This window comes from Podarcis vaucheri (genome assembly GCF_965113315.1).
Source record: "Podarcis vaucheri genome assembly, chromosome: 14".
Lineage (NCBI taxonomy): Eukaryota > Metazoa > Chordata > Lepidosauria > Squamata > Lacertidae > Podarcis > Podarcis vaucheri.
In genome coordinates, this window is record NC_138752.1 from 55,339,112 (window position 1) to 55,362,103 (window position 22,992).

Below are 22,992 nucleotides of genomic sequence, written 5' to 3' on the forward strand. Positions count from 1 at the left end.
AAAGACAGCTTCCCTGACATTAACATCATTCTGGTGCCTGGCTTTTATTTTTCATGCTCTAGTCCAGGCTTCCTCAAACTCGGCCCTCGAGATGTTTTGAGACTACAATCCCCATCATCCCTGACCACTGGTCCTACTAGCTATGGATCATGGGAGTTGTAGGCCAAAAACATCTGGAGGGCTGAGTTTGAGGAAGCTGCTCTAGTGTATGGTTTTCCATTTGCTCTTTCCTTGCTATCTGATATTATAATCGGTGGTGAATTTTAGTTGTATTTTGGATTGTTCCTTCCCCCCCTCACCACTTTGCTTTATATTCCAATAGCCATCTCAAGCCTAGCTTTGCTCAGGAATTTTAAGAAACAAACAAAGAAAGCCAGTGATTTTAAAGGGCTGAGTCTGCTGTTTTAATTTGGAATGGCACCCAACTGCATCCAAACAATCAAAAACCTGCTCCTTGACCTCCGCAACCCCCCCTCAAAGTTTGGCTGCGAGATCTTAAGAGGGATCCAAATGCACAGCAAACAAACAACTTCTCAACACACCCAGCAGTCTGTGAGCTGCCCTGGGAAAGGTTTTCAGAGGACAGGATACTGGTATTAAATATTAACTTCTTAAATATTAACATTTATTGTGGCAAAAGCTTTCACTGCCTGGAGCCCACTTGGTCAGAGGCATGAAGAGCATCCTCAGCTGGCAGATCTGTGTGCTTACTGGTCAGGAAAGGGAAGCTCAGGGCCAGAGGTGGGATTCTGACATTCCTCTGCTCTGCACAGAAGAGCAGCAGGGCCCCCCCCAAGTGCTGCAACCCTTTCCATACCCTCCTCCTCCTCCTCCTAGCTTTGATAGGCTAATGCAGGCATCCCCAACTCCCATCATCCCTAGCTAACAGGACCAGTGGTCAGGGATAATGGGAGTTGTAGTCTGGAGGGCCGAGTTTGGGGATGCCTGGGCCAATGTAACACCTGGAGTGGGAAAAAGCACCTTGGGCTTGATTGAGTCCTTAATGAATAAACTCAAAACTTGCGGGCAATTTCTATTTCAGCACTAGAATTTGGCTTGCCTTCCAATCTCAGCCATCTTTCTGGCAAGTGCTTCCCAGAGTTACAAGCCCGGAAGCAATAGCGGAACGCTGCATGTTCTGCGGCTGCCTCCATGCCAACGCTCCTGCCCTAACAGAACACCATCCCTTCTTCAAGCTCACCCAAGCAAACCTTCCTTGAAAATGCCCAACGAAAGTGGTCCCCCCGTGTCCCAAGGCTGCTTCTTGCAATTCTCAGCTCCCCTCCGCCAGACTCCACTGGCGCATGCAGCTTCCCCAGCCAGCCCTAACATTGTGCTCTCTAAGCGCACACATCCAGTTCCTCCTGAACGGAGTCTTTTCCTCCCAGGAGTTGTCTCCGCTATCTTTGGGCTCATTCTGAAGTCCCTTCCGCCCCCCCCCCCCAGTCAGGCTGGCTCAGTTTCCTAAGGGCCTCCTGATGTCACAATGACGGCGGGTGACCCATTTTGGCCCAAGATTAAGGCTGGCTGGGGAAGCCCATCAGGCGAGATGGAACTTGCAAAGCGCTCAGTACGGGGCTCTGCAGCTGCCCCTGCTCAGCTGATACCTTGCCTACAATGCCCCCTCCCACCCCGCTCTCTAGTCAGCCACAGCTTTACCTGCCCCCCCTTGTAGGCGGGTGGGCCCATGTCTTCTTGGCCACAATGGCCTTGTGGGGCCTCCTGAGGCCCTCAGGCCCGAGGTTCCTCACTGCTGACCTACATGAACACAACTAGTCTTGGCCTCCTCCTCAGAGCTTGCTTTACCTCTTCACCCAGTGCTGCCTGCTGAGGTGCTGTGGCCTTTCCCCTTATACAAACACAATTATTACATCAACACCAACATCAACATCTCCTGAAGGTACAAAAATATGGGGCTGCCCTTTGCTGAGAGCACACCAACTGGTGAAAGGCTAGGAAATGATGGTGTCACAGTAAGAGCTGCACTCTGCCAGCGTCAAAGGAAGAGCAGCCTGAGCGGAACATGTGAACAAGACATGCTCTTCCGCCCATCTTCAACGTCGGAAGGCTTAAAAGACTTGAGCAGTCTCCTGAGCAGGCAGGCAGGCAGGCTTACCTTCCCAGGTGGGAGAGACACTTCTGCTCTTCAACCGCCACTCTAAGCATTAGGAGCAGCTTGGCTGGCTGGCTGCCAGACCATGTGCTATTGAAACATCTGGGCTGCGAACCAGCACCTGGTGAGAACCTGCATCTCTCCAGATGTTGTTAGGCTACAACCCCTGTCCTCCCTGACCATTTGGCCTGCACATCTGAAGGGCCACAGGTTCTCCAGCCCATCCTAGGATCTTCTCTTCTTTTTGCTCTTCTCCTGATCCTCTTAGATGGAATCTGGATTGCAAGCAACTTGGGAACTGGATCCCATGTTGTTCATCTGGACAGGATGGTTCATTGGAGGGGTGGAGCGGGGTCCTATCGATGCCGGGGACATTTGGACATTCCCTATGGACATGGGGTTAAACTGATCTCCTTCGGGGTTTTTGTTTTGCTTCTGAAACTACGCACAATGCTTCTAGAGAAGGCAGAGCTTCTAGAGAAATCCTAGTTCAGTGGGAGAGACAAAAGACTCCCGGTTCCGCCCCTGACTGAGAGATTCTGCTTGTTGCAGTACTGAGTGAGGTGGACCAGGTGCCTGTCTCGGGGTAAGGCAGCCTCCTGTGCTGCTCCTGCTGGACGACATGCAACGAAGGCGAGGAAACGCTTTGCCTTCTGGCAAGTGCTTCCCTGTACTCTGGGGTGCTGCACAGTGGCTGCGAGAGCACCACTGTCATTCATGGCAGAGCGCTTGCTCCCTGCTGCAAATGCTGGGCCCAGTAACGCAAAAAGGCCAAATACTCACCGGAGTGCCAGGGGCCTGGGCAGACATTGGCTGCTGCTGCGGAAGCTGCGGGGTTGGCACGGGTGGGGGCTGAACTGGAGTCTGAGGCTGCGGTGGGACCTGCGACTGGGCTGCGGCTTGCCCCGAAGGCGTGCTCTGCACCTGCGTAGCATTGGGGACGGAGCCGGCTGCTGGAGTGGGCGCCTGTCCCGCCGCGGAGACTGGTGTGGACGGCTGGGCAGGCACTGCAGGCTGTGGAGGCGTCATCCCTGGCGGGGTCTGGTGCTGGACCGGCGGCATGCCAGCTGCCACGCTGGACAAGAGAGGAGCCGCAGGCTGGTGAAGGGGTGGCTGGGTCACGGGAGGACACGAGAGCTGCTGGCTGCTTTGTGGTCCCAGCATATCCACGGAGTTGGGAAGAGCAGCTCCAGGAACCTGCCCCTGCCAGAGGGAGACACTGTTAGGGCTGCATTCAAAAACCCCTGTGTAAAAGTGGGCAACACAAGCAGACCAAGCGCCAGTCTGGCTGCGTCCCTCTCCCACACCGTACGCTTTTTGGGTAGGCAGGTGAGCCAGCCACTGTGAGTTACATCATATGTTTTGCACCGAATTCCTCCTCCTGCCTCTCCTTCAAGTTTCCACCTGTGACTAAGCTTGGTCAGACCCGTTCCTGAGCTGACAGATGGATGGACACAGAGAGCTGTGGCAGAAGGACGGATCCTGAGGCCTGGCTAGACTTGTGGTGAGCAGCTGCTATGCAGGGTGGGTGGTGGCCAGGTCCCTTGCCTACCAGAGAATGCCCCTTTGTGGTAAGAGAGTGAGCCAGCCACTGTGGCACCTCTGTGTGCTGTGGAGGTGTGACAAGAGGCTGCTCTTGAGGAGGAAAGGTGGGGGGGGGATGCAAAAGTGATGTGTGCCCCCAGGAGATGGGAGGGCAACAAAGACAAGGCAAGGAAAGAACCAAAGAAGAGAGCAAGAAAGATACTGCTACACCTCAGCACAAGCAGGACTGAGGAGGAAAGGAGAGCAAGTGGATATGCAGATTAGCCAGGAGTTTCCAGCTGGCTGGCTGCAGAGGCGGAGCTAGCTGGGGGTGGGGTTAGCTGCCTGCAGGGGCAGGGCAAGCGTCCGGGGGGGAGGGGATTCGCCTGCCTGCAGCAAGCGTCCTGGGGGGTGGTGCAGCGATGTCACCCCCCTCAGGGATGACACCCAGGGGGGACTGCACCCACTGCACCCCCTTCCTCTGCCAGTGGCTGGGTGAACAGGATATGCCATGGTGCACAGGGGCTGGCTCACTATACCTGCCAGGAGAACAGGCTGAGGGAAGAGGTGTGCATTAGGTAAGCTCAGTAGACAACTCCTGAGATGATCTAGGTTAGAATTTAATCACGAGGTCTGGGAAGCAAGTGGCTTGTGATCCATGTCAGAGTCATGGCTGGGCTTGAGAGCTGAGCTCCTACACCACTGTCACAAGATGGCATTGCTGAGGTTCTCTTGCATACAAATGTTCACAGCAGGCCCACAGCGACACAGTGCCTTGACTCTGACATCCAGGGAAATGGTGGAAGCCACAGAAATTCCAAGGTGCAGACACAAATATCTGAAGCGAGAGAATGGTCCTCACCGTTTTGATGAAAACCTGGAATTCCACATTATGCCAAGGCCAGTAAAATGAAGCAAGCCATGAGCCGTACCTGTGCCACTCCTGCCTGTGCCGCTGCTGGCCCCAAAGCAACGCTGTTGACATTCAAAGCTCCACTGGAAGCAGAAAACTGGTTCTGTGGCAGGAAGGGGCTTGGGGTGGAGGCCTGACCCATCAGACTGTTGGAATGAGCTGCTATCAGGTTCTGGGACTGAGGCATCCGGGAGGGAGACAGCGCCATCTGCAAACAAAGCAGGCCCTGAGCATTAAGGGTCTGGCCCACAAGAGAGTTAGCTGCTCACTGAATCCGTTTCAGAAGAGAGGGAAAACAGGCACCAGGCAGCCCCCCCCCCCCGTCTCTCTGAGCTGAATGTGCTTGCCAGTCGCAGTCTCTTCTTCCCTCCCGCCAGGCTGCCCTCTAACATCTTCACTACACTGAATCATCCAATGTATTTATTTGATTTCTATTTCTAACTGAAACAGAAAATTGCCCTAATGTCTAATTTAGAAAGCTGACATGTATTTTAACCTGGTTTTCAGCTTATCATTGATTTTAATTATTTTTTAAGGTAAAGGTAAAGGGATCCCTGACCATTAGGTCCAGTCGTGACCGACTCTGGGGTTGCGGTGCTCATCTTGCTTTATTGGCCGAGGGAGCCGGTGTACAGCTTCCGGGTCATGTGGCCAGCATGACTAAACCGCTTCTGGCAAAGCAGAGCAGTGCATGGAAATGCCGTTTACCTTCCCGCCGGAGCGGTACCTATTTATCTACTTGCACTTTGACATGCTTTTGAACTGCTAGGTGGGCAGGAGCAGGGACTGAGCAACGGGAGCTCACCCGGTTGTGGGGATTCAAACTGCCGACCTTCTGATTGGCAAATCCTAGGCTCTGTGGTTTAACCACAGCGCCACCCGCGTCCCAATTATTTTTTAAACGTTCTAAATAGTTGTTTTTACCTTAAAAACACCACACCATTGTTTTATTCTTTTTGTGAATTGCTTTGAGGGTTGTTGTTTTTTAAAAAAACAATCAAGTGGTACAGTAGACCCACAACTTACAGATTTGCAGAGGTGGTGGGGAAATAAGTAAATGGAGAATTGGGGGGGGGGGAGTTGGAAGGGCGCCCGAAAGATATTGCAGGATCCACCCACAGCCTTCCAGAGGCCTCACAAAGCCTTCTGAAAGCTCAGTAAAGGAGGGGTCACATGGAGAGCTGGTTCCGGGAGGGGCCTTCCTGAATTTGCGTGCAGACCCCTGGAACACAACCCCCATGTAAGTTGCAGGCCTGCTGTACATACATTTTATGAAATAAAATAAAGTGACTGAATTAATCCAAAAGTGAATGATGCAATACCGGAAAGGACCTGAGGTGACCAGCATATGAGTTTATTTCTCTTAACGTATCCCAAGCTTTAAATAGCCAGGAAGAAAAGGAAGAAAGAGAGAGCTACAAACCGTGGAAATGGATCCCATGTTGTTCATCTGGACAGGATGGTTCATTGGAGGGGTGGTGCGGGGTCCTATCGATGCCGGGGACATTTGGACATTCCCTATGGACATGGGGTTAAACTGATTCACTCCTGCAAAATGCACCCCCAGAAGAGCCCATTAGGAGCGAGTCCCCCAAGCGCGGACCGACACACAGCTCAGCCCACCACGCTCCTGCCACCATTCCAGCCTGAGGAACAGTCAAGCCTGGCCTGCAGGGCAGCTGGGCAGAGGAGACCTAACCCCTCTTGGCAGTGACTGTGAAGGAAAGCCACAAAAGTCAAGACGCAGCCAGAAGACACTTAGCAGAGGGACTAAAGACAGAGAGCTCTCTTTCCAACAGCCCCCTAATTCTCCAGCACACCTTTTCTGATTCTGTTTAAAGGGCCGCACAGGGACATTTGCCGTCCCATTGTCTTGTTATTGAGCGATGCCTGGGCACTGAGGGAAGGAGCGGCTACTGTCAGCAGACACTGTTCTCCACGCAAGTCTTAGTGGTCTTCCCCACATGGCATCTGTCCTGCGCAAGTCTAGCCACAGACACTCCCAGCCCTCAGAGGACAAGCCCACCCCCCACCCCACTAACAGCTGGCACCGGGGGCTTCCTGTTCCTCCCCCTCTACCACTCCCAGCGGCTGGGTTATCCATGCAGAGACAGGACCTGTGTTGAAAAAATGCAACTGAATGGAACCATGTTGAAGTTTGGGGAAAGGAAAATGGAAAGCTAAGGGTTGTGAAAAATACAACACCAAAAAAATAAATAATAAAAAATCTTTCGCTCCATAAGACGCACCTAGTTTTTGAGGCGGAAAGCAAGAAAAAAAAAATTCTGCGCAGAGCATGTAAGCAGTTCTCGCTTTTCTTGCTTTAAACCCATCAGTCCCTCCTCCCGCTTCGCTGAGAAGCCGGCAGAGCAAGCTGCGCAGCTCTCGCTGGAGCCAGCAGAGCAAGAGCGATAGCGGCACAGCGCCTCTTCTGCTGGCTTCCCAGCAAAGCGGGATGGGGGACGAAAGGGAGCCCTTGCAAGGGAGCGCTGAGCAGAGCCAGGCAGCGGCTCTTGCTGGCTTTTCCAGGAGGTGTGGGAAGGGACAGAGGGCAGCCCGTCAGTCCCTTTCCCCACCTCGCGGAAAAGCCCTCAAGAGCCACACACACGCTCCATGCAGCTCTTTAAAGGGAGCGCTGAGCAGAGCCTCCCGCCTGCATTCGCTCCATAAGACGCGCACACATTTTTAGGAGGGGGAAAGTGCGTCTTATGGAGCGAAAAATACGGTACATGCACCATTCCCTTTGGATAAAAGGAAGTGGAGCTGAGAGGGAGCCAGTGTCACTCTGGGTTGGGGGAAGTAGAGCTCAAGAAAGCCAAGCTTTTCGTATCCGCCTCAACGGCTATGCCCCCCCCCCCCGGTGGCATGCTCTCAGTCTACTCCCTTGGAACAAAGGCTCAGGTGAAAGTGTGGCACAGAGGAGGCAGGATACAACCCCCCACCCCACCCCCAATAGGAGACTCGCAAGAGTGAGGCTAAGGAAAGGAGCAGGTTAGTGCAAGCTGAATACCTTGAGACCCCTGCATTCGGCTCAGAGGCACATTCGGCATGGACAGAGGCCCATCTGCAAGAGGACAAAGGCAGCACGGTCAGTTCTTCCTTGGCGGCTTCATTCAGCACAATCTTCACTTAGCAGACAAATCAAAATGCTAGAAATCACACTGACAGGGCTGCAAACTTCAAATCATGTGTAGATTAAAACCTCAATTCAATAGAAAGCCACCCTGGTTAATTAGGCATAAAGTGTTTTTAAAAAAACCAAACAAACACTACTTTTAATATCAGAGCCTATCAAAACTACAGCTGACAGGCCCAATCTGAGAAGAGGCCTTCCCCTTTCATGCTAATGCCTCTTCCAAGATGGTGCAACAGACGCATATGCCCATTGAAATGATTCAATCTCACGGGGCAATCAACTCAGGGGTCTTTAATCAACAAGCAGCCCCACAACGGGACTCCAAGGGAGCTTTGGGGTTGTGTCCTCCTTACCTGCCTGGTGTGGAGTGGGGCCGCTCTTTTACAGCAGCCCTGGGCTTCCTAGCTGGGGGGGGGGTGTGTGTGTCTGTGTGTGTGGTTCCTGAAGGATGTGAGAGAAGACAGCTGCTCCCCTCCAAGGAAAGTAACCTCTGGGGTGCTGCAGAGTTCAGTCCTGTCTCCTGCACTGCTGAACATCTACATGAAACTGCTGGGGGAAGTCTCTGGGTGTTGATGGCACCTATTTAATTCCCCTTTTCCTCAGTGATGGGTTTCCCGAATGATGTCTGAAGACAGTAATGGGGTTTATGCTAAAGCAGGTCCATCCATGTAGGAGGGGATGGTCAGGGTTTGAGCTAGTGAGCTGCTTCTGCTCACACTGCCCTCTGAAGGGAGACATCTTCATTTTGGCCACGCTCTCTCTGGGGCTGCTGCCCCCCGGAGACCTAGATATAATTCTCACGGTTTTGGCTGGTGCACCAACGGCATTCTCTCCTTGGCGGACGGGAACCTGTCACTGCCAAACCTTCCACAGCATCTCAGCTGAACTGCTGTAATGCACCGGGGGGGGGGGGGGAGTGTACCTGATGACAGCTCAGAATGGCAAAAAAACCAACATATTGCGAGAATCTACAAGTATGGAAGACAATGCCAGTCCTGCAAGAAGTTCACCGGCTAACAGTTTGCATCTTGGTCAATTCAACATGCTGCTTTTGATCTTGACAACAAACCACCCTCAATTTAGGTCCTCTCAAAGAGCACCTTCTCCAGATACCATCCTTCACAGAAGGACATCTGCAAGGAGCAGGGCCTTTTCATTTGTGGCACCTTCTTTTCAGACTGTTAGAAGGCAGGAAAGTACTTTTGCCTGAGAGGGCCTTTGGGCTCTAGGGGATGCAAGCACGACGCTGCTCATCGTGGCTTTATAAACATAGTATTTTCCTTTCTGGGGTGATTTTATTCAATACTGCTTTTTCTTTGTGTCTTCTTATGGTAACCCACTTTCTGTGCCTCGTGAAAGGCTGAATGGTGCACCACAGATATAGAAGCTGACCCAGACTTCCTTGCTCCACTTGTCCATTCCTTCTGGGAGTACTTACTGGGAGGTCTCACAGGCTGGGCTTGTCCCACAGCTGCCGCCCCCTGTGGAATGCCAGGAGGCTGAGTCCCGGGAGCCTGTAAGGCTGGCGGATTACCCAAGATCCCTTGCTTATGTAAACGAGACCTCCGCTTCTCTTCTAGCTCCTTTTGTATTTTATATATTTTCTCTGCCAATAAATGGTAATATTCATCCTAGAAGGGGGAAAATGTTAGGATTAGGTTTTAGAATATATTAGAAAAAAAGCAGCAAGGATGACTGATTAACACCGGCTTAAGTTTTATTTTGCATGACAAGTGATCTGAAGAGTTCTCCTTCATAACTTGAGCTTTAGGAATCTGAGCGCTATGCTGTGAAGACCAAGACACTTCCTGGAACTTGACCAAAAAAGTAGACTTTTCGACAAAAGGAACAATGGCTAAGTTGGCAATAACAAGGCCAGAGCCAGTCCAGCTCCTGCCAATTTATCCCTAGGCTATCCCTAGTAAGATTACAGTATTTTCTTAACCAGCTGATCTTCCTGCCTATGGACAGGAAGACTTCTAGGCACTCATTGGTTTGTTGAACAAAGGAGGCGCAGCACTCAAGATTTCAGGAAATACAGAATAATCCCAGGCTGTTTCAGAGCTGCTTGCTAGAAAGCAACACAACCTGCAATGGAAGCATTGGCATGCCTTGCAGTGGAGGAACGCAGTCAAAAGGAGCCACTTTCAGCCACACAGGACTTCACAAGACCAAGCTCTTGTCTGGCACAGAACCTACCCTACTGTTAGCTGATTCATACATATCCCCTTCTACTTTCCTAGCGTAAGCCACCAGATTCTCCATCCGGCGATCTTTCAGTGCTGCTGGGTCAGGAGTTGGGAAGATGGCTTGCACGCTGCAGAAAGAAGAGACATAAAGTCCATCACGAATGCTGCTGGAAGACCTGGGTAAACCTTACATTCCCCTATCTGCCTACACCATGCAAAACAATTTCAAAAGCCCAGTTTTCAGGTAATTGGGAGAGATTCAGTCTTCCCCTAGGATGGCATAACTGAAATTGCTGATAGTTACACCCTGAGGGAAAAGGTGGCTCTAGGGTTGGGTTGTTGAAAATAAAAACGTAAGTGGAAAGAATGGAGAATCTTCTTAAACCAGTTCTGACTGTAACCCTCCAACCCCTCCTGAAGCCTTCAGACCCATGAAACCCCCAAACGCCAAGGAGCAGGGCTGCAGCTCTGGCAAGACTCTTGTCCTGTCCCGCAGCAAGTCGGGTCCACCCACGCGACACACTTACAGTTTGTGCACTAAGTGATTGCGCAGGTCTTGAGTGACATGCTCGTGCCAGGCTTTCCTCACCCCGGTGCTTGAAGGTGGTGCAGCTGTGGGCATCGAATTTGTGCCATCATTCATTAAGGAGCTAAAAGAAAAGGCAGTGAGGGAAACTCTTGAAGCTCTCTGTTGCATTCCAGAAAAGTCTTGTTTTTAAGGCTAAGAAATTATCCTGTAACTGACAACAACAGAGCAGGTAATGAAATTCAAGTGCAATTTTGCTTTTGAAGGGAAAATAGAAAACAAAGAACTGAGGAGTTACTTGGAAAAGGGGACTATGAAACAACTGTGAGAAAAAGTGTGACTAAGGACTAGTTATTTCTACAACTGAAAATAGAAATCATGTGTAAACACTCAACAACCCTTTAAAAACATTTCTTACTTTGCTGCCCCAAGTGAAGTCGGAAGCGCAGTTTCTGGGATCATGCTAGGTTGCTGGTCTGTTATTCCTCCAGCAGTCAGATTCATTTGATTAGTTCCTTTGGAATAAGATTATCCCTCGTTTAGTTCAGAGGAAATACCAGTCAATTCACACAATTAAATCACTAACATTTTTATATGTACTGTAGGATAAATCAAGCAAGATCTTTAACTGTATAAATAGCGGTCCTACCACATTCACTATTTTAAATATATTTTTGTTGTTGTTTAGTCGTTTAGTCATTTCTGACTCTTCATGACCACATGGACCAGAAACGCCAGGCACTCCTGTCCACCTCCATCGTTCTACCCAGACACTGAGGTCCAGCACCGAGGGCCTTCTGGCGGTTCCCTCACTGCGAGAAGCCAAGTTACAGGGAACCAGGCAGAAGGCCTTCTTGGTAGTGGCGCCCTCCCTGTGGAACGCCCTCCCACCAGATGTCAGAGAGAGGAACAACTACCAGACTTTTAGAAGACATCTGAAGGCAGCCCTGTTTAGGGAAGCTTTTAATGTTTGATGTATCACAGTATTTTAATATTCTTTTGGAAGCCGCCCAGAGTGGCTGGGGAAACCCAGCCAGATGGGCGGGGTATAAATAATAAATTATTATTATTATTCCACTGCCTCCTGCAGTTTGGTCATTTCCAAAGTTTTAGTGCATACATTACACCTTTTCCCTTACAAGTCACCTCTCTCAGGATTTCCCAAGTCCATCACTCCTTGGCATTCTACTCAAACAGTATTCTGCTGCATATCCTTTTCTTCCACACCATTTCATCTCATATATTTACCTTGTTGTTGTTAACTGCGGTTAACAGATTCACTATTCTCCCCCCCCCCAAAAAAAAAATTCTACACCAGGAAGGACGAATCTGTGGCACAAGCGTGGGTGTCAAGGAGGACAAGAGGGGGGGGGGAGACCAAAGACAAAAAGGGGAGGCTCCACTTTTTTGCAGTTTGTGAATGAGGCTGCAGTTACATTTGCTGCTGTATTTCAAGTAAGATTTGTACCCCCTTCCCCTCCATGCCCCCCAAAGCAGTTAACGTTTGTTTGAAACCCACCCCGCCCCCACCTACCCAGTGCATTCATGGTTCTCATTTGCGGGTGAGCCTGGGGCTGGGCAGCTGGCTGGCCTTGCACTTGGGGCGGCAGTGGCGCCTGCTGGGACTGGTTGCCATAGGGCAGGCCAAGAGCTGCGTAGGCTCGCTGCATGGAACTGGGGTCAATGGGGTTCGGGTTGCTCAAAGAAGGAGTCGTTGCCTGTCCCGTCCCAGAGGCAATAGAATTCTGGATGCCGCCAACTGGGGATCCCAGGAGTGCTGCAAAAGAGGAGGACAAAAGAAGCATGAAATGCTGTTGGAGAGAGCAGAGGAACCTGGCCAAGATGTTGCTGGATTTTTAAAACCTTGACTGACTGGCCTTCATGCCCTGCCTTTCCTGTAAGAAGCTTGTGGCCGTGTACATGGTTCTCCACCCCCCTTATCCTCACAACGACCCTGGGGTGTAGGTTAGGATGAGATGGCAAGGGTCTTGGAATAACTCTGCCTTTTTACAGACTGGAGAGATCTGGGCCAATGATAAGAACCCCACCCCACTGCCACACACGACTGAGGAGCAGGCGCATTAACTGACCCTTGCTCAGTTTGTGTTTCGATTGCTACAATTGTCATCCAAGACACCTGGCAACAAAGAGAGATCTTTCTAGGGATTCTTCCAGATGCTATGAGTGGAATCCAACATTGTGGAAGTGGACTTGTGCAAAGAGACCCCACCTTTCTCCTCCCTCCTGCAGTCTTACAAGCATGCCAAAACCATCTCTGGGGGGTGGGGTCCCTCAACCCTCCACAGCAGATTGTAAAGGGGTGCTGGGGGTGTTGAAGGCAGGGGGAGAGATCCCATCACACCTTCTCATGTAGAGACGGCATGAGAGGCACCCTTACAGTTTTATGGATGATTATCTCAACTTGCTAGCGCAAGTTTGCGAACTAGCAAATCACAAAAATAGTCAGAAGGGGAATTAGGCTGGCATTACATTCACACTGGACTTCTTCAGGGCAGAATCTCCTAAGTATGTATTCCAAACCAGACTTTTCTGAACACTGGTGAATACGTACGTTGCTGGTTTCTCTTGTCACTGGCATTTTTCAACGGGAGACACACAGGACAATCGTGCCGCGTGCAATTCTTCCAGTGGGATATGATCTGACGTGACGATGCACAGTGGGCAACTAGGACAAGAAGAGAAACCATATGCAACATCTTTATAGGTTTGAAGGACCTCAGTTCCACTCTGAGGTCACCTGTTTTCTCCAGTAAATGCTGCAGGAGCATTTGAAAGTTCACATCTATGAACAAGGAGCATTACTGGAAAAAGCACAGCAGACAATGCCTACTACTAGACTAATGAAGATAAGGGGACACAAATAATTTCCTTATTCTATTTTATCGTTTTAAAAAGGCTGTCATGACTAAATGGTCTCCTACCAAAGGTAAGCAACAGTAACTTATAAAAATGAAATATTTGAAAGATGCTTCATCTATTTAAAGCTATTTAGAGGTTTTTGGCAGGTAAAAGGATATATCTAAATGTGCATAAATGGCGAACTTAAATAAGATTATTAAACATTAAATCCACCTTCCATGACCGTAATAACATAACCCTCAACATGCCACCCAATTATAATGGAGGGAAATGACAAGAAATGCAATTCGTACACACTGCACAGCTGATATCCCAAAGATATGGACTCAGCACTGATGCTTCACCACCAGAAATACAAAAAGTAAACCTCAGAATTCTTAGCAAGAGAATGCCAACTGAGCTTAAATCCACTCAACAGGGCTTTCCCCACCCCCAGATCCTTCTCAAGCCACCGGAGACTATGCCGATGTGCCTGTCTCTGCTCCCTCTTCTCCTTCTGACCACTCACTGCTGTCCCACCACCAATCCCCGGACTCTGAGCCTTCCTCCCTTGGGGTTTCCCCACTTGCTGCTTCCCACCATTCCTCTGTGTCCAGCCAGCCCATGACAGATTGACATTTGCAAGATATGCTGCTGCTAATGACATCTTGCTTAGTACTCGTTTCTTATCACCTTCTGCCTGGTGCTTAGCTTCCTCTGGTTCCAGAAAAACTGAAGCGTGCCACAATGGCTTTCTGTATAGAAGTTGGAGCATCAACTTTTCTGGAGAGACCGTTCTCCATTTTGAGAAGAACCTGAGGAATTCTTCAGACAGACTTCTCCTTCTGGGGGGAGTGTAGTGTCTCAGAAAATGGGTGCAGCTCCAACATGCACACTGCACATAGAAAACACATCTTTCTTATCTTGCAAAATGGAGCGGAGCCTGCAATTGCCCTATCAACTGTCATAATCAATGCCGCAGTCATAATCAAAACCGTTTTGATATAGTACCTCACCAAAGACTCCTGAATAAGCTCAGCAGTCAAGGAATACGAGGGAAAGTTGTTCTTATTGATCAGTAACTAGTTAAGGAACGGAAAGCACGGAATATGAATAAATAGGCAGCTCTCCCAATGGAGGGATGTAAGAAATGGGGTTCCCCAATGACTGGTACTGGGATGTGCTTTTTAACCAGTCATGGATGATCTAGAGTTAGGGGTGAGCAGTGAGGTAGCCAAGTTTGCTGATGATACCAAAATTGTTTAGTGTGGTTAAAACAAAGAGACAGTGAGTAGCACCAAAAGGATCTCTCCCAACTGTGTGGATTGCAGTTGCCATTTCAATGTTGATTCGATGGAAGCAAATGCAAAGTAATGCACAAGCTCCGCATATATGTTTATAGGATCTCATCTGGCAGCAACTGACCAGGAATGAGATTTTGTGGCCAGAAGTGGATCATTCAATGAAGACCCACAGCAGCAGCTGTGAAAAAGGTGAATTTCATACAAGGGATCACTATTAAGAAAGGAACCAAGGATAAAACTATCAGTATCCTACTGCTCTCATTGGAACTTGGAACTGTGTGCTGTTTTGGTTGCCTCATCTCGAGGAGGAGACAGTAGAACTGGAAACAGTTCAAAGAAGGAAATGGAGCAGTTCCCCTGCGAGGAACGGACCTTTGCGTTAAGAGAAAAGGCCAGCGAGGGGGGACTCTGCGGTCTGGAGAAAATGAAGAGAGACGTTTTTCTTCCTCTCAGTGACAACTTAGAGCTCAGTGACAACTAATGAAGCTGAATGTTGGAAGATTCAGGATCCACAAAGGAAATGACTTCTGCACACAGCACAAGGAAGACTATGGAATTTGTGAGGAACTCTAGTGGAGGCCTTCAAAAGAGGATTAGGCAGATTCATGGAGGAGAGGGCTGTCAAGAGCTACCAGCCACAATGACTTTGCCTCTGAATACCAGTCACTGGAAACCACAGGAGGGGGGAGAGTTGCTCTTGCACTCATGTCCTGCTTGCAGGCTTCCCACAGGCATCTGGTTGGCAACTATTACAGCAGGGGGGTGGACTACATGGGTCTTTGGCCTGATCCTGCAGAGCTCTTTTATTTATACTCATTACACTGAAGTCACCAGGCTTAACTAACAATGGATAACCTTAATGGGCAACCAAACAGGTACCTGTGCCAAAGCAGAATTCAGAGGGAGATCTAATTCTAGCTGCCATGAACCTATGAGGGAGGACAGTGGTAGGTCTGGTCTGTTGGGGCAGCATCCCACTGTAGGAGGGCCTTACAAAACTTTCGTTACTAGTCAGCTACGGGGGAAATGCCTGCCCTGCCCACCCCTTGGACGGTGACCCTGGCCTCACACCGGACTACCATCTTATTGGTAGGCAAACTTTTTGAAGTCAAGAGTCACATTCCTGGAACAGAAAAGCAGCCTTCTCCCCCTTTTGCTCTTGTATCCTTTGAAGGATTGTGAGAAGGCTCTCAGTGAAATTCACCTTGGTTTCAGCAAAGCATTAGACAAAAATCTCCATGACATTTGGGTTAATTAAAGGCAGGGTGGATGATAAAAACCACCAGGTGGGTTCACAGCTGGTAAAAAGAGTGCTCCAGAGGGATGCATGCCCATCAACGCTCTGCATCAAGTTGGGGGGAAGTTCCAAGGAGGTGCTGGAGGCTGTCCTGGGAGCAGCCTTGTTACATTTTTATCAATGACTTAGTTCAGGTCTGTCCACCTTCCAAGAGACTGCAATCTACTCCCAGTATGAGTAGTTTGCTGCAGCTACAAAAATAGGCTAATACAAGTTTAGGCTGCTTCAGCAAAAGCACTGTTTCTAAGAAGAAACATCATGGTACACATGTACCAGCACAACCAGACGCCGTCATTTGCCCCAGCTGCAACAAAACATATTCCCCCCACATCGTCCTCTACAACCACAGCAGGTGCTGTAACTCTCCAATGGTTTGACTTCACCCCTGTAGGCACACTCTTCCCACTGTCTCCCGAGACAAACAGATGCCAACCAGTGTTTCTAAGTGGTGAGAATTAACAGGCCCACTTTATTCTGCATCTGGAGTCCTGAGTCTAGCTCTGGGTGCCACACTTCCAAGAACGCAGGCAAACTGGGATCGGTTCAAAAGGGGAGTGAAGTTGGTTGGTAGTATGAGAAACAAGTCTTATGAGGAAAGTTTGAAGACTGAGGGGAGGCATAGCAGCCCTCTTCCAACCCATGAAGAGTTGTCCCAGAGAAGAGAGCAAAGAGGGAACACAGAGGTTTAACAGTATTAAGATCAATGGGGTAGATTTCAGCTTAACTTTAGAAGAGTAAGAACAGCTTGGCAATGGAAGCAGTTTTCTGGGAAGGGGGCCTCCAGCAGAGGGTGGGCAGTCATCTCTTTGTCGTGTGTAGGGAGGGGAGTACTCTAGCTCTGGATCTCCAATGTTAGCAGGGGGTCAAGCTAGATGCCTACATGGTCAGGGTGGGACTTGCTCAGCCTGCCAAAGTACTTCTGAAAGGATCCGAGTGTCCTGCCTGTCTCCTGCTGCAGGTTTGTTGCAAGACCTTGAGGACTGCAGAGAAAAGCAGCAGTAGCCTGGAACCTTCTGATGAGGCCAACAGGTGTGCTTCTAGAGGCAATCTGCAAATCAATACTTATTATCCCATCTGCTTCCAAGTGAACCGAGGCATGGTGAGAGTTTCAAAAACAATATAGGACTAAACCACAAGGGAGGGAATTAACCCCCAATGCCAGAAGCCCTTGAGAGCTACCTACTCCGTATATGGTCTGGTCTGGAATTGGAGAAGTGCCTCCTGTTGCAATAAAGTCAACTTGGCCATGACGCTCAAACTTAAGGAGACCCAGTTTCACTGACCAGAAAGAGGGACACAATCGTGCAGAAGACAAACAACTGGAGAACCATATACCACAGACCTCCTGACGTGGTTTTAAACCCTTGCTCTTACCTTGACAGGCCTTTCCAGCTTGACAATGTGTCATATGATTGAGGACATTTTTCATGGTTCGGCAGTGGGGAAGGGCACATGGCCGCACCTCTCCGTTGGCTTGCTCTCGTCTCTGACACTTGTGAGCATGAAGTAGCAGAACCAACTGTTGCTGAATAAGTTTGCGTTTCTCAGGGTCAGCTGTTGGCCCGGCTGCCATTGCCTGCGTTGGTACAATTCCCACCTGCTGTACCTGGGTTTGCATTTGAGACTAAAAAGAAAGACAAAACATTTTTGTATCACCTTACGAAGCTTCACTTAGGACAGAACAACTTGCAATGCAATCTTATTAAAGAGTATCCATTTGATCACCATCTCAAACTAATTTGCCACAACTAACAGCCACTAAGATTCCACCATGCAATTTTTAGCATTTACTTTGTGGGAGAACTTATAGCTTTGCACTCTACCCTGGACATAAATACTCAGAATAAAAAAAATTCCTTCTAGTAGCACTTCTGAAGAAGTGTGCGTGCACACTTCAGCTCATACCAAGAACTAACTTAGTTGGTCTTTAAGGTGCTACTGGAAGGAATTTTTTTATTTTGACTATGGCAGACCAACACGGCTACCTATCTGTAAATAAATACTCAGAAGTGCCGGTAAATTCAATGGGAACTCCTGAGGTGTGCTGTGAACCAGATGCATGCATGATTCTAAACATGTTGCTTGCAAGTCTCGCTCCTTGCAATGCAGTTGCCATCCACATGAGATTAGATGAGAATGACTGACAGTTTAAGCTACTTTGCCTCCATCTGAAAGCACCTGTTGTTGTCCACTTCCACATTTGTTGCTTTCCTTTTTAATAATATTTCAGCAGGCAGTATGTTCTCTTTCTAAATTATCACCAAATCACAACTAGCACTCCAAGCAGTTCAATGTGGACCACCTCAGACAATTCTCAGACAATACTTGGAGGTCAATTCACACTTCTCCAGATCACATTTGTCAGTTTAAAACCAATATTTTAAAAAAGCTTTCACTTTTAGTTTGGCAAACCATTCATGCTTATTCAGCAAAGAAAAAGTTGCCATCCCAAAGAATTAGAGATATAAAACAAAAACTGCAGTGCTTTTCCTGGGCCAACAATAGCTGGCATAGAAGTGTCCTAACAGAAGCAGGCACCGTTCCTCAGACTATGCTGAGTCTGTTCTGCAGGTAAAGAGAACAGTACACTCTCAGGTCAGCAGGTACTGACTGGCCCAACATCGCCTTCCTTTGCACAAGGCAGTTTCTGAAAGGAGCGCATCCGCTTCACTTCTGAAGACACATCCAAAACCCGTGACCAAGGTGGGGATGACCCAACAGGAACGCTGCCAAGCCCAGCAGCCCCACCAATGCTGGGGCTCCAGTGTGCAGAGAGACAGCTTGCTCTTCTCTGCTAGAGGCCTCCAGCTCCTGCCTTCTCAGCAAGTGGAAGAACAGCAAGGCAGGGAAGCCCAACATTTCTCCTTCACTCTACAAAAGCAGCACCTGGTTCCTCCTGGGTTTGGAAAATGCTCACCAGTAACTTCAAAAGCTTTAAGGATTGGTGGCTCCTGCAAGCAACCAGAATTTGGACCGTTTATAAGGCCTCAGAAAACCTCAGGCCTTGGCCTTTATTTTATTATTATTACTTGCTAAATTATTTATTAAATTTGTATCGCACCCTTTGCCTGCAGGTCTCAGGGCAGTTACAATGTAAAAACACAATATAAAAGCACAAGATACATAATAAAAACAAACACAACCCAATAACCTGTGCCCTTCCCAACACATTTTGGAAGGGCACTGGGCATCAATCAGCCCAAGGCCTGCTTAAAGAGGAACCTTTTCACCTGGCGCCTGAAGGTGTACGATGAAGGCGCCAGGAGAACCTCCCTGGGGGGAGTATTCCACAAATGGGGAGCCACTGCAAAACAGCAGGAGAAAGCAAACGGGGCTGGATCAGGAAGGGGAAAATGAAGAACACTGCCTCCTCTTATGACAGTAGGCCCTTCTGCTGAATCAAAAGCTGTTCTGTGACATGGATGGCAGCACTGGATTTAACATCAAATATCATTTATGTTCATATATAGCACCATCAGTGTGCCTAATGCTTCAGAGCAGTGGTTTTCAATTAGTGTGTCGTGGCACCCTGGGGTGCCTTGAATGATGGTCAAGGGTGCCACGGGCAACCCTGGCCTCTGTCCCCCTTTCCTTCCCTCCTTCCTCTGATGCCCTCTTGTATCTCTGCTTCCCAGAGGCTTGTACAGTTGTTTATTGCAGCAGCCCCAGCGACAAGCTCTGCAGGCGAGTGCTGCCTCTGGGGCTGGCTGGGGGTGCTGGTCGCCAGGAGCCGAGGCAGCCGCAGAGCGAGCAAGCAAGCAAGCAGGCCAGGGAGCCCAGTCAGTCCACCAGCCCCTGGGGCTGGGAATGGACAGACTAGTGGGAGGTCAGGCAGGCAAGCAGGCAGTGCGCTGGCCTTTCTTGTGTTTGCTGTGTGCAAGGCCAGTCTGCCTGGGAGCTGAGTGCCCAATGCTGAAGGGGAGCCTTTCCGCCATGTAGGCCTGGCAACGCCCACTGCTGCCTCCCCAGATAAGGTGAGGGCCTCATGTTCTCCTCTGGACCAGTAAGGCTGGGGGCATCCTCTTCCCAGGCCCCTCTCTTTTTTGGGGGGGGGCAGCTCAGAGACCATGGGCAGCAGATGATGACTGGAGGACTCCAAAGGAGAGGCGAGAGGAGAAGAGGCTGCCAGCTCTGGGGTGACATAACTGGGCTCCCAAGCTAGGGTTGCCATTCACCTGGGATTTCCCAGACATAGCCGGGAAACTGCTGTCAGAAACAGTGTCAGGGTGGAAATCGCTGAAATGTCTGGGGAAAATCTGGACGTATGGTAACCCATGTTGAAAGTGTAGATTTTGGCGAAATTCCTTTAAAACAGCAGCTCAAAAACTAAAAAAGGAGAAAAAAGCTCAACAACTTTGCCAAAAAAGTGCTCAACAACTTTTGTGTCCAGATTTCCACTTTTTGAAATATGGCAACCCTATTGTAAGCCCCACAGGGCTGCTGCAAAAAGAATGTGCGGTAGTCGGTCAAGGGATACACTGACTCAAAAAGGCTGAGAACCTCTGCTTCAGAGAGTACAGGAGGCCAGGCCATTCCGTGTTCAGGAGCAAACCCTCTAAAATTTGAGAAAAAGAGGCAGAGGAAGGGGAAGGGGAGGCCCGAGAAAAGAGGGAAGCAATGTGTGGTTCTTCCAGCTGCACATGCTTAAGATTACACACAGCGCATGGGAACTAGGGGGTGAAAATGTGTCTTGAAGAAGCGTTTAAATGACGAGAGGTGGCAACATGTGAGGAAATCCAAGCACTGGTGGCCGCAAGGGAGAAGGGCGAGCAAAGATCAGAGCTGGAGAAAGTCCATGCAAGGTTCTGAAGGCAAGACAAGGAGCGTGAGGAGCAGCATCTGGGAATGGGATTTTAGGACGGGTGTCAGGTGATCAGAGAGGCGAGGAATAACTTTGGCAGCAGAGTACTGAACAGACACAAAGAGACCAAGGTTAGATAATGGAAGACCAATGAAAAATATAAGGTCCCTTCCCCACCATGTTTTTCTTCTGACAAAAATATAAATTTATTGAAATTTTTAAAAACTATCAGTAAGTCTTTTACCCACTCACTCACATTCAATAACACACACATACATACATGTGAAAATTGATCCCTGGATGAAATATTCAGATATCAATCTAAAAATGAACACAGATGATTCTTCATTTTCCATGTTGCTTAAATTCTTAATGGCAGCATGTAATTTAGCCCTGCAGTCATTAAATCCAATTATTTTTCAATAAAACTAATGCAGGGACCCACCCAGCCATTTCCTCACTAATGTTGTGAACAGCCCTGAGACTGGCAGGTATAAGATGGTATACAAATTTAATTAATTAATTAATAACTTTATAGGGCTGCATTATCAGTGTTTGTTTGGTGGTCTCTAACTGCACCCAAATACACCTGAAGAAGTGCGTATGCACATGAAAACTAATACCAAGAACAAACTTAGTTGGTCTCTAAGGTGCTACTGGACAATTTTTTAATTATTATTTTTTTGTAAAGGCCATGGGGTTTACTAAGGTCACCCAGGGACAGTGTGTGCAGAGATCCCAAGAGAAAGAGGAGAAAAGCAGTGGAAGAGCTTATGCTTACCAAAAAAACCCTGAAAGAATGCTTAAGTAAGAGGAGAATCGTGGAAACCTAACGCGTAAAAGGAATCAAGTAGGGAAGAGTGAACAAGTATCAAAGGTGTTTGAAGTATCAAGGAGGTTTTAGATTTTGCAGCGTGGGGGGCCAGTGGTCTTTGTGAAGGCAGGGGAATGTTGAGGGTGGGGGCAGACACCAGATTTAGAGGTTGAGAGTGAAGCTGGAGGAGGAAAAGTCATGGCAGGTGGAGCATGCCCCAAACGAGGAAGGTGGACCAAGAAAGAGATGGTTTCTTGAGGAGGTACTGACACATTCAAAATGGGACTGGGGGGCGGGCTGGGAAAAGGAGCAAAGGGTCTGATTGTGTGAAGGAGAATAATGGAAGGACAGATGGCAACCCAGAAAACAGGACAGGATGAGGTGGGCACATCTGGAGAGTTTAGAGGAGGACAGCAGGACAGTCAATTCATCAAGCAAGGCAGACAGGAGTAAAGATTAGAAGAAACAGCTAGAAGAGGAAGAGATCATAGCAAACTGTTTCAAGAGTTTACTCCAACTCATATTTATGGTTAAAAATCTGAGGTTTCCAAATCCTGAATGGTCTTGCACTGCCACCTACCTCAATTTTTTCAGAAGCAAAAAGTGTTTTGAGTTGCCAAACATGAGCAAATAAAACCCTCTAACTCATTTACAGAAGTATATTCCTTCCTTGATATAGAGACTGAAGAGATTATATGCACTATATGTTTGAAAAACAGCCCTTTCATTTATAGATACTGTCAGGGGTTCAGAAGCAGAGACGCAGAGAAGGGTGGAAACAGAGAGCGAGGGGGAGGAAGCCGAAGGGAGAATGAGTGATGATGACGACCCGAGATCTCCAAGCCTAAGCAGTGAGTCAGAGGACTCCCAAAAGGGAGCCCCAGTGAGCAGAGCAAGGGGGGGATCCGGGGGGACACCCCAGGAGGAAGGGAACAGAGGAGATTCAGAGAGCAGCAGCTGGAAGTCGGGACCCACGCTCATAACTGAGGGCGGCAGCAGCTGGAAGTCGGGACCCACGCTCAAGACTGAGAGCAGCAGGGAGGAAGGTAGCCAGGCATCGGGTTCCGGAGGCTGTCAGCAGGAGGGAGGGCACGAGTCAGGGGTGGTCACGCCCTCCTCAGAGAGCGAGGCAACGGTTAAGAGGAAAGTAGAGAGTTGGGCGCGCGCGCCAAGTTCAAATGCAGCGGAAGCTGGAGCAGTAAGCAGCCCGGAGAGTGAGCCAGGTCCTAAAGCCCGCCGCAAGGAGGCAGAAGGATCAGGGGGGTCAGCGTCAGAGGAGAGTAGAAGGGAGGAGGCCCAGGGGGGCAGAAGGACCCAGAGACGTAGGGAGAGGCGAAGGAGGTGGAGCAAGGCTAGGGTATTAAGCTGGTGTGCAAGAGGCGGGGACTCAGACGGGTCTTCGCCGACCTAGAGCAGAAGGTGTAGAGCTGCACGCTGCAGTTCGGAAATGAAACCTGTAACTCAATAAAGACTCTTTTAAAGTGGACGCTGTGTGGCGTGGTCCTATGTGAGCTGG

The 22,992-nt window shown here is 49.2% G+C and overlaps 1 protein-coding gene across 3 annotated transcripts in view; it reads right to left on the reverse strand.

Moving 5' to 3' along the window:
• CREBBP (CREB binding lysine acetyltransferase) overlaps positions 1-22,992 on the reverse strand; it is a 68,724-nt gene that overhangs the window by 26,141 nt on the left and 19,591 nt on the right. For 2 of the 3 annotated variants that reach the window (XM_082199283.1, XM_082199281.1), the window contains 11 exons: positions 17,236-17,485; positions 12,974-13,087; positions 11,936-12,178; positions 10,820-10,916; positions 10,403-10,525; positions 9,886-10,003; positions 9,125-9,317; positions 7,561-7,614; positions 5,974-6,098; positions 4,570-4,758; positions 2,897-3,316 (listed from right to left, as the gene is read on the reverse strand). In XM_082199283.1, the coding sequence (XP_082055409.1) occupies positions 2,897-3,316; positions 4,570-4,758; positions 5,974-6,098; positions 7,561-7,614; positions 9,125-9,317; positions 9,886-10,003; positions 10,403-10,525; positions 10,820-10,916; positions 11,936-12,178; positions 12,974-13,087; positions 17,236-17,485 (1,926 nt within the window). The remainder of the gene's footprint in view (positions 1-2,896; positions 3,317-4,569; positions 4,759-5,973; positions 6,099-7,560; positions 7,615-9,124; positions 9,318-9,885; positions 10,004-10,402; positions 10,526-10,819; positions 10,917-11,935; positions 12,179-12,973; positions 13,088-17,235; positions 17,486-22,992) is intronic. The other variant, XM_082199282.1, reaches the window with a different exon arrangement.